Genomic DNA, 11431 nt, shown 5'->3' on the forward strand with positions numbered 1-11431 from the left:
CACAAAACCATCTTACAGAAGTGTCATCCACGGTTGTCTGCAGATGAAACATAGGCCTCTTGCTACATCCTTTGCTCTTCTCTCCCTCCATCCCCTCGCACTGTCTTCCCTTTGATAGTTGTTATCCTCGGTTGTTTATTCACTAGACTAGTCTGTCTGTCTCTCGGTCTCCCTCCCTTTCCTCTCTTTCTTCCTTTCCCCTCCCCTTCCTTCCACCCCCTCTCCTTCCATCCATCCCTCTCTCCCTCCCCCCTCCTGCCGCGCCCGCCCTTCCTCCCTCCCCCCTCCACAGCATTGCAGCATTCGCCTACTGCAGCTCCCAGACGCCGCCCGTATCCCTCCGGCCTCCGCAGCCCCAGCCGCCGCCAGCACCATGGCCAGCACCGTATCTGGTAGGGCTCGGGGGCCTGGGGTGTCGTGGGACCGCGGTGGGTCTGAGCAGAGGCCATTGTCTAAGCAGAGGCCTTGCCCTTCGCAGGAATAAGTTACTGACTCCGTTTTCCTGTGTTGAACCTTGTGCATGGCGAGGCTGGGCTGGCCCTGCAAGAACGGGGGTCCGGAGCTCTCAAGGGCTGGAGGGGACTCAAGTGCGGGGGGAGTAGCAGTCGGATGCGGGGCAGGAGCCGCGCCCTAGGCATCATTGCGTGAAGTCGGGCTCCGGGGCGCACTGCCCCTTCAGGCGCCGGGGTGCGGGGCCAAGGTGTAACTGCGACAGAGTGGCTCTGCGGATTCTTGCCTGAGGATAAAAGTGCCTGCAGTGGCTTTAGGAGGTCCTTCCTCTACGGTTCCAGCGACCTTGGATTTCAGTGCTATTGAGTCTTCGTAGGGAGTCGGGGGGCGGGGGAGGTAGGACCCTCTGCAGAAGCCTGGACCTCAGTCCCTGAGAAGTGGGGGGAGGGGCAGGAGAACACAGTAGGGGACCTCTGAACCGCGCGGGGAGGAAGGTTTGAGTCTGCAGCAAGCGAGGCTTCTCCACCTCGATTCCCCTCTGTGACCGCAGCAGCTGGGACCACCCTCTGCGACTACGCTAGGGCCACCTGCTCCAGCCAGAAAAACCTCCGCCCTTTGCGCCGCTGGGTGTTAGGGGAGGAGAGGTTGTTGCATTTCCAAACCTTTTCGGGGTGTGGTGGGGTCTGCTTTCGTAGGGAGTCTCCTACACCTCAGACTGCATAGAGGGTCGAAAGCATGCGGAGAAGGCTCCGGAGTGGTTACAGTGGCTCCATTCCTGACCTGAGAACCTAAAGCTGGACAGCCCCTCCCACACTGGATGCCCCGCCCAGTCCCCAGCCCCAGCAGGGCTTCGTCTTTTTTTTCTGGGCGTTTGAGACTGCAGGACGCACGACATCCCCCCACCCCCAACCCTCCTAACCTTGCTTTTCTCTAAGAACCACAAGCTCTTGCTGCCTTTCCCTTCCCTCAGCCCAGAAGGCTGATCTCGGCGGTCAAATAGGTCAACGCGTGGTTCTTCCACACCTTGGCTTTGGCCCTAAGTACAAACTCCACCCATCACGCGGTCCCGCCCTGAGCCCACCCCTCATGCCCGGAGAATTTCAGTATCATCCTAGGAGGGGACCAAGTGTGTAAAAGACCCTTTAAGCTCCAACTCCAAAAACATGGACCCAGTCTCAGCTTTGTGCTATAGCCAGACCTGGCCCATCAGCCCCAGGTAAGGTCTTCCTTTTGCTTTTTGTCTCTAAAGTACCAGTTCCTGGTCAGTTGTCCTGTCGTGCTCACCTTCCTTCAACCAGATCATAAAGCAGGCCTTATCTGTGATCACTTCTCTGTTTGCTCCTTGAAGATCTGTCTTCTGGGAAGAAAGTTCCTCATTGTCTCTCAGACTGAGAGATGCCATACCAAGGAACGTCCATTACCACATGACACCGTGCCCCTGACTGCAGCTACAACATATGGTTCAACTTGCCAGTTGAACACTTATTTTTCAAACTTTGACTTCAGGGACCCTACACTTCTTTCCAGATGCTCACACCTGCCAGGCTGGTACTGCCAGGCTGGTACTGCTTCCTGAATCCCTGCCAGTCTCCCCCATGCTGAAGGGGTAGTTATCTGGAAGACAGCCTCCTGGTACAGGTTCTTAAACTTGATGTTATCTGCTATGAACCTGCAGTCTTTTCCCTGTGATTGTTTCAGGCACAAGCAGAAATGGTCTTTGAGCAACTGTCAGGCACCAGGTTCCTGGCCTGACCTATGAGGACAGTCTATGAGGAGTTTGTATACAAGATGAGAAATGAGAATATGGAACATTAGGACTGGCAGGGAAGTAGGTGCTAGCAAGCTCAGACTTGAAGGCAACAAAACTCCTTCTCTCTGGCTTCTCTGGTCCAGGTCTGTCCTGCTCTAGCCAAGACCTCTTACTCCTTTCCTCCTGTCTCCTCAGCACAAGACTGACCTCCTCAAGATATACAAGATATCTACTGGCTTGTTGCCATTAATCTCTCAAATCTGTTAGTTCTTTATCACATGAGCGGGAGCATGCCCCTCTACCTCTTTTCTTGGATTAATCATTCATAGCACAAATACATGAGTCTCTGTTGCTTATGAAAAACAAAACATAACATGGCTAGGCGTGTTATGCTCAGGAGGTGGAGGCAAGATGATCAGGAGTTCAAGGCCAGGTTTTGCTAGGTAGTGAGTTCAAAGTCAGCCTAGGCTACAGTTTACCTTGTCTTAAAAAAGAAAAGCCAGGGGGCTGGAGAGATGGCTCAGAGGTTAAGAGCATTGCCTGCTCTTCCAAAGGTCCTGAGTTCAATTCCCAGCCACCACATGGTGGCTCACAACCATCTGTAATGGGGTCTGGTGCCCTCTTCCGGCCTGCAGACATACACACAGACAGAATATTTTATACATAATAAATAAATAAATAAATGTTAAAAAAAAAGAAAGAAGGAAGGAAGAAAAGAAGGAAGGGAAGAAAGAAGGAGGGAGGGTTAGCAGAAAGGGAGAAGAAAGAAGGCTCAAAGCAAGGGACTGGAACAATGATTCGGGTAAGAACACTGACTGATCTTCCAGAGGACCCAGGTTTGAGTCTCAGTACTCACATGGCCGTGGCCCACAAACCTCTGTAACTCCAGTTACAGAGAAAAATGTGCACCCATACATATAAAATAAACAGAAGCATGCAGTCCCTTTGAGACCTGCCCCTTTCTGGCTTTCTCTTTTTTTCCTTCTCAAGTTCTTCTGAAGACAATGACTAGCCCTGACTTGCCCACTCTGAGGTTCCTTTCTGCCCTGTCTACTGCCTCATGGGCTCCATGCTGCTTCCAAATAAATCTGAGTTATTAGAAAATTTAAATCAAAACAGCATTCCCTTGTGTTTGTAATGGAAGGACAAAACTTACCATGAAAGCTTTGGCCATTTCTACCCCATATCCTTAATTCTGTGCCAACTCCTTTTTTCTTCCGAGACAGAGTTTCTTTGTGCAGTCATAGCTGTTCTGGAACTCGCTCTGTAGACCAGTCTAGCCTTGAACTCATAGGTCCACCTGCCTCGGCCTCCCAAATTCTGGGATTAAAGGCATGTACCACCACTGTCTGGTCCAACTCAATTTTTTGTTTTTGTTTTTTTCAAGACAGGGTTTCCCTGTATAAGCCCTAGCTGTCCTGGAACTAGCAGACCAGGCTGGCCTCGAACTCACAAGGATTCACCTGCCTCTGCCTCTCAAGTGCTTGGATTAAAGGCGTGCATCTCCACCACCTGGCCCAACTCAATTTTTAAAAATTACTGGGTAAAACTTGTTCATAAAGTTTCTGGTCTATCTAAATGTTTGTCTATGTTCCTCTTGTTGGTTCCCTCAAAAGGTGCTAGTAGGTAATCAGACATGGAAGCTGTCTTCTTCTTCCTCTTCCTCCTCTTCCCCTTCATCTCCCTCTCCTCCTCTTCCTTCTTCTTCTCTCCCTCCTCTCCCTCTTCTCTCTCTTCTTCCTCCTCTCCCCTCCTCCTCCTCTTCTTCCTCCTTCTCTTCTTCTTCTGTGTCTGTCTATCTAGAGACCTAGGTCTGAGACTTGGATCCTACCAGACTTTGGGAATTGCTAGAATGGAGGGAAAAACAGTGCTCATCTAAAAACTGCATTTCAGTGAGCGTTGCTAGTGTCACCCCAGTAGACTAAGACCTAGCATTGTCCCCGTGGAAGGAAATAACTGTACTGGGCTTGAAAGATTCTTGGACTTTACCAGAATAGTAGTCTCCGAGGAGCTGGTTCACAAGTGAATGGATTCACAACAGTAAGATTATTATCATTTTTAAAGTAAGTGTCTCTTCAAGCTGTGGTGGTTCATGCCTTTAATCCCAGTCCTCTGGAAGATCATCCCGGAGGCAGAGGCAGGCAGATCTCTGTGAGTTCAAGGCCAGCCTGGTCTACAGAATGAGTTCCAGGATAGCCAAAGCTACACAGAAAAACGTCGTTTCAAAAAACAAAACAAAGCCGGGCGGTGGTGGCGCACGCCTTTAATCCCAGCACTCGGGAGGCAGAGGCAGGCGGATCTCTGTGAGTTCGAGACCAGCCTGGTCTACAGAGCTAGTTCCAGGACAGGCTTCAAAGCTACAGAGAAACCCTGTCTCGAAAAAAAAAAAAAAAAAACAAATAAAAACAAAAAAACAAAACAAAACAACCCATCCCCCAAACACAAAAACAAACAAAACCCAACAACAACAAAACACACACACACAAACAAACAAAAAAGTGAGTGTTTCTTTTTTCCTATCTGGGGTCAGGGTCATAGCATCAGGCTTGCCTCCTTTTCTGGTTGGGTAGCAGGGACACTGGATGGTGGGCACTTGATCTAGTAGGAAGCAATGGATTTGTAGGGCTGAGTGAACATCTCCTTTGTGTTTGTCCTTGGTGGAACCTGGGCTGCAAGCCTACCTGAAAGGGCAGTGAGTGGATGTCTGGAGAGAACGAAGATTCACCTCAGAGTGGTAAATGACGCAGAGGTAGTATCTGAGATGCTAGTTTACAGCTAAGTTTACAAGCCAGAGATAGATCCCCTACAGGTGGGAGTCTCAGCTATTGGGAGTTGAGGGCAGGAGGATTTGAACCAGAGAGTTTAAGGCCATTTTGAACAATACGGCAAGATCCAGTCTTTGAGGAAGGGAAAAACGGAAGGGGGGGAGGCAAGAACGAAAGGGAAGGATATGAAGAGGGTTCCCTACATTTGTGCTTGTCCTGGTCATGAGAATGGTAGCAGAGACTCGCAGATTTCTGTGAGTTTGAGGCTAGCCTGATCTACATAAGGAGTCCGAGGAAAGTCAAGACTACATAGTGAGACCCTGTTAAACAACAACAAATGGGAAAAAAAAATACAAAGTTACGTGTAATCCTAGAAATGTATGCTCTGAGAAAGAAACAATTTGAACACCTATAACCAGAGATACAGAAAGACTCAAAACAGCTGGACATAATGGCTTACATTTGTAACCTTAACACAGGAAGTTGAGGCAGGAGGATTATGGGGAGCTAAATGCCATCCTGGACTGGAATAAAAACCCTGTTTTAAAAAAACAAACAAACAAAACAAACAAGTAAAAATCCAGAAAGAAAAAGACACAAGAGGGGTTGGAGGGAAGGTTCAGCGGTTTAGAGCACTCAGCGCTCTTATAGAGGACCGGGATTCAATTCCCAGCACCCACACAGCCGTTCACAACTATCTGCCACTCCAGTTCCAGAGGATCTACACCTTCACACAGACATACATGTAGGCAAGACACAAATGCATACAAAATAAAAAAATTTAAATAAAAAAAGACAGGACAAAGACCCTGACATAAATGTTATAATTTGCCCAGACTAATCAGAAAAAAAATACCTTCAGACTGGGTGTTTCTTTTAAAAAGTAGATTTTTTTTCTCTATAGACTAGAAACTCAAAGTCAAGGTGCCACTAGGCTTGCTTGACTAGTGAAGGTTGCTTCCTCATCCGTAGGTGCGTCCTTGTGACCTCACTCACGCCTTGGAAGAGCTGAAGGCTCCTGTGAAGTAAGGTCATTAGTCTCATTCAGGAGTCTGTACAAAACAAAACACAAAACGTAACCCAAAATTGTTTTGATTTTCTCATTTTAGACAAGGTTTTATTCCAATTTGTATCTTTATGACCTGCTCACCTAATGTGGGAAGGGAACATTCAGATCACAGTAGGAAGAGAGGAACGTACAAAAAGTATTCAGAGACAGGTCAGGCACAGTAGTGCACAGCTGTAATCCTAGTTTTGGGGACCATGAGTTAAAAATATCTGCCTGGTGTACATTGATGAGTTCCAGGTGTACGTTAATGTCTCAGGACAAACAGAGGCAAGGTGATGCACACCGGTACCTCCAGCCGAGGATAGAGTTCAAGGTCGTAGTGAATTTAAGGTCAGTCTGGACTACACCAGATCCTGCCTCAAAACAAAGCGAAAATCAAATATGTACTGGATAAGAATGGTCATGGTTCTAGCTCACCTTGACTTCACGTTCACAGCCTACAAGGAGAAGATGAAGGAGTTGTCTGTGCTGTCGCTGATCTGCTCCTGCTTCTACTCACAGCCTCACCCCAACACCATCTATCAGTATGGGGGTGAGTTACCCATGCAGCTGCTGGCCCTGCTCAGCTAGGGCATGGCCATCTTTCTTCTCGACTTCTGGCAATACTGTGGCCTGGCTGGCTGCTGCAGAGAGTCATCCTGGGGGGAGGGACCCCTTCTCAACCCTGTTGGGATGTGTGCTGGGAGAAGACCTCTCATACCACCTGTATCCCCTGGCTAGGCCTCCGTAAGTCCCCATCTGATCTTCCCTGCAGACATGGAGGTGAAGCAGCTGGACAAGCGAGCCTCTGGCCAGAGCTTCGAGGTCATTCTCAAGTCTCCTTCTGACCTATCTCCAGAGAGCCCTGTGCTCTCCTCTCCCCCAAAGAGGAAGGATGCTTCCTTGGAGGAGCTACAGAAGCGGCTGGAGGCAGCTGAGGAGCGGAGGAAGGTAAGGACTCTCCACATACACTTGGCGTCACTGCCCAGGCTCTTTGATGGGAGCACTGGGCTGGGGAGTGTAGGACTTGCTGCTGAGGATGGGATGGGATGAGATGAGAAAGGATGGTGCTGAGATTGTGGCAAACATAGGGCAACAGGAACCACATTCTTGAGGGGGGACCTCAACTTTGATCCTGGCAGAGGGAGGTCAGGTTGTGTCCTCCTCCGGAGCCTTGGGGACATAAAGCAGAGGCTGGCACCCCTTTCAAGGCAGAAGAGTGAGAAGAAAAAGTCTCACATCTAAAGACCCTTGGTTGGGTTGGTTATGTAGTTCAGTGGGGCCCTGGGAGATATGAATGAGGCTCCCAGCCCCTCCTCATTCTAGCCCCTTTGAAACGGAAACACAGAGAACAAGATTTGTTCTAGGATTGAGATCCTAGAGACAAAGTCAACGGGACAGTGGAAATTGTTTTGTGTTTTTTTTTTTACTTTCTTTTTTTAAGATTTATTTATTTTATTTATGAATGCTCTATTTGCATGACTTTATGCCAGAAGAGGACATCAGATTCCGCTACAGATGGTTGTGAGCCACCATGTGGTTGCTGGGATTTGAACTCAGGTCCTCTGGAAGAGCAGTCTGTGTTCTTAACCACTGAGCCATCTCTCCAGCCCCAGGGGAAATTACTTAATTCATGCACAGTAGAACCCAGGATCAGCAAGTTTATCTTGAAAACTGATGTACCTATGGGTGCCCAGCATCATTCAGGAGGCAGCCTAGGCCAGGAGCTAATCACTCTAGGGATCCTATACACCTGATTACCCATTATCCCAGACACTCCTTTCCCCAGCAGGATAGGGCAACGTAGCACCACGATGTCCCTTCCCAGATCCCTGTGGACACTCTCTTTGCTGAGCAATAGTGGAGAGCTGGGACCTAGCTGACTAGCTGAATCTCTACCAGCTTAGTGTTCAACCTGGAGTTGTATGGGGAGGTCTGGAGAAGCCCCACAGCTTCAACATCTGTGGGCTCCGGAATTCTCAGCCCAACAAGGAGACTCTGTGACTAAGCCATTTTGGTTCACCTGGCACTGGAGCGGCTCCTGGCAGCAGAATTTTCAGTGCAAAAGCCCCAGAAGTCTCAGGCAAACTGCGATGGGACGTAGGATAGTATAAGGCCCCTAAGCACAGAGAAAATAGTGCCAGAGACTTAGAGTATCATGTGGAGCTGGGACGGCAGGACAGCGAGTCACGACCAAGTGAACGTAGGGTTTGTCTAGCGATTGGACTCCTTACTAACTCCTAGCTCTGCACAGACGCAGGAGGCTCAGGTGCTGAAGCAGCTGGCCGAGCGGCGTGAGCACGAGCGCGAGGTGCTGCACAAGGCGCTGGAAGAAAACAATAACTTTAGCCGCCTGGCGGAGGAGAAACTCAACTACAAGATGGAGCTGAGCAAGGAAATCCGCGAGGCTCACCTGGCAGCACTGCGCGAGCGGCTGCGTGAGAAGGTGGGAGCGGGGTTGGGGGCATTGATGTGAGGGGCGTGATCACTGCTGGGCAGGTTCTAGGTGTGGGATCCGGTCTGTACACTGAGTGAAAAGGGAGTTCTAAAAACGTCTTTCTAGACTTTTCTTTTTAGTTGAGCACGTCCCTCAACGTTGGAATCAGGCCCAGAACCTGGTCCTAGTGAGACACCTTTAATAATCACAGTAATATATGGTTAAATTAATTATGAGGCGCTCTGAAGGAATTTGCATTCTCATGGGGCTCAGCTCCAAGAGGGGATGGAATTTGTTTACGCTGGGGCTGGGGATAAGATGCCCAGTCCCTTGTCTGATCACTAAGCCCAGTGGCTCCGGCGCTCCTGGAGTGCCGTGACGCCTGTCGCCTGTATACATATGGAAGTTCCTAGGGGCATCCTTACTTTTGACCGCTCCTCAGGGCTTCTCTACCTGTCTTCACAGGAGCTGCATGCTGCTGAGGTGCGCAGGAACAAGGAGCAGCGGGAGGAGATGTCTGGCTAAGGAGCATTGGACCCAGCAGCGACAAGAATATTTTCGGGTTTTGTTCTTGTTTTGTTCTATTCTGTCTAGATGCAAATTTTGTTCCTGCTCCTATCCGCTCCCTTGCACCTCTAGCTTCCTGCTTCTCTTCCCACGCTCTGAACTGTCCAGTCCTTATAATGTGTCTGACTTTGGACTCTCCCTAAAGGACTTCCCTAGGCAGGAGATATGGTCCCCTGTTCAGACGCCAGGCCAGGCGCGGCTGGGGCTCTCTTGGTGGCCCTCTTAGTGGATGTGTTGGCAACCTTAATAAATCTAGTGGCAGTGGCACCAACGTGTGGCTTCTCATTCAGGTTCTCAGACAGGGTTCTCAGACTCCCAGTTTCTGCACAGCCAGACAGTGGCACCTGCCTGTAATTTTATGGGAAACTTTGTGGAAAGACCCTGAAGAAGACAGACTGGGGACCCCAGAGTAGGTTGGGTCTGCTCTGTCATTGCTGCCAGCCTGAAGCCTGTGAGCTGCAGAGCATGCTAGAGCTGGAGAGTGAGAGTTACAACATTCCAATGTGTTTGCACAGGAATCCTGAGGTCACCCAGGCCAATTTTAGAGCCTATTGTTATTGCCCAAGGGCTGTGGTAGAGTATTCTCTCACGTGAGTTGGTTTGGGGTAGGCCTTCTCCACCAAGGGCCATGAGCTTCTGTGGCTGGGAGAGTCATGGGCAGCATGGACATGTCCTACTGTTCCTACTGTCTCAGAAGTTCATGCTCTTAGCTGGGCGATGGGGGCGCACGCCTTTAATCCCAGCACTCGGGAGGCAGAGGCAGGCGGATCTCTGTGAGTTCGAGACCAGCCTGGTCTACAGAGCTAGTTCCAGGACAGGCTCCAAAGCCACAGGGAAACCCTGTCTCGGAAAAAAAAAAAAAAAAAAAAAAAAAAAGTTCATGCTCTTTGCCACACCTTGGCTGAGGCCTTCTGTGGAGGCCACCTCAATGCCCCTACCCCTCAGAGGTTTTATAACCCTTTGGAATCCTGCAACCTTTTCCCTATCCTGAGCTCTAATCCAAGAATGCTCCTGGACTGGAATTTTACTTCACTTGCTGGCAGGCATGGTCAGGTGTGAGAAAGTAGCAGCCATGAATTTTTAGGGAGTTCTTGGGGGTGGGAGGTTCCTTAGGACCAGTTGCCTGCAAATTCAGATACTGGAATGTCAAAATTCCCAAGTCACCCTTTCCGTATCCATCCTGAAATTTCTTACCAAAGGCAGAAAGCCTGGCTCTCGGCCTCACCTACTTAAACATCTAAGCAAGGTCTTTTCCTCTTTCCCAGTCCAGGGGCTCCAAATGTCCCAATGGTGGCCTTTGAAGATGGGGCAACTTCTCTGCTCCATTCAGCCCCACTCTGCCACTGGCTTCCAGAAGCGGGGTACCTTCTGACCTGCCTGGTACGAGTGTAAGGAAGACACACGACATGTTCTTTAACAACCTAGAACATGGCTATGGCCATGGGTGCTCTCATCAGAGGGCACTGGGAAGGGTCTTCCAAAGTCTATCCAGAAAACACAGAGGACACTGGACATTTCAATGGCTCTGGGGAAATAGTATAATCACAAGAGGAAGCAACAGCCAGAACCTTAACTCTACAGTGCCCACAAGTGGCTTTTGTGGGATTCAGAAGGGGAAGAAGAAAAGGAACTGAGACTGGATTTCTTCTTCTTTTTTAAGATTTATTTATTTGTCAGGCAGTGGTGGCGCACACCTTTAATTCCAGCACTCAGGAGGCAGAAACAGGCAGATCTCTGAGTTCAAGGCCAGCTTGGTCTATAGAGCCCAGGAGAGGCTCCAAAGCTATAGAGAAACAAACAAACAAAACCAAACCCCAAAACACATGTAAACAGTGTTCTGTCTGCATGTATGCCTGTAGACCAGAAGAGGGCACCAGATCTCATTACAGATTATTGTGAGCCACTATGTGGTTTCTGGGTGTTGAACTCAGGGCCTCTGAAGAGCAGCCAGTGCTCTTAACCACGGAGCCATTTCTCCAGCCATGACAAGATTTTCTTCTAATGGCAGCTCTTAAGTAGTCAAAGCCCATTGTAACATGCACCCATCTCACCCACATAGTGAACTTACAAATTAAATTAATAAGAAAGAGACCCTGATCCCAGTGGTGGTGGTGCCAGCACTCAGGAAGCAGTAGCAGGCAGATCTCTGTGATCTGTGTAGGCCAGCCTGGTCTACAGAGTGAGTACCAGGACAGCCAGGGCTACACAGAGAAATCCTGTTTTGAAAAAACAAAAACAAAAGAAAGCAAAAAAGGGAAGGAAGGAAGGAAGGAAGGAAGGAAGGAAGGAAGGAAGGAAGGAAGGGAGGGAGACTGAACCAACAAGATGGTTCAGCAAGTAAAGACACTTGCTTCCAAACTTGATGACAAACAGGATTCACGTTGTAAAAGAGAAACAATTCATATACCTGTCCT

General features: G+C 49.2%; 1 protein-coding gene across 1 annotated transcript; it reads left to right on the forward strand.

The window, feature by feature from the left end:
* Positions 1 to 272: 272 nt before the first annotated feature.
* Stmn3 (stathmin 3) lies at positions 273 to 9284 on the forward strand. Its single transcript, XM_005362701.3, has 5 exons — positions 273 to 392; positions 6471 to 6566; positions 6789 to 6964; positions 8268 to 8459; positions 8916 to 9284. The coding sequence occupies exons 1-5, from the start codon at positions 374 to 376 to the stop codon at positions 8973 to 8975; spliced, it is 543 nt and encodes a 180-aa protein (XP_005362758.1). The 5' UTR covers positions 273 to 373; the 3' UTR covers positions 8976 to 9284.
* The last annotated feature ends 2147 nt before the right edge of the window (positions 9285 to 11431 follow it).

This window comes from Microtus ochrogaster, linkage group LG8 (assembly GCF_000317375.1).
Source record: "Microtus ochrogaster isolate Prairie Vole_2 linkage group LG8, MicOch1.0, whole genome shotgun sequence".
In the NCBI taxonomy this organism is placed as follows: Eukaryota; Metazoa; Chordata; class Mammalia; order Rodentia; family Cricetidae; genus Microtus; species Microtus ochrogaster.

Excerpts from the sequence above, each read along its gene's own strand:
- Stmn3 (XM_005362701.3), top strand. Across the intron at positions 6,965-8,267 it reads CAGCTGAGGAGCGGAGGAAG|ACGCAGGAGGCTCAGGTGCT; the intron begins GTAAGGACTCTC and ends AGCTCTGCACAG. Across the intron at positions 8,460-8,915 it reads GCGAGCGGCTGCGTGAGAAG|GAGCTGCATGCTGCTGAGGT; the intron begins GTGGGAGCGGGG and ends CTGTCTTCACAG.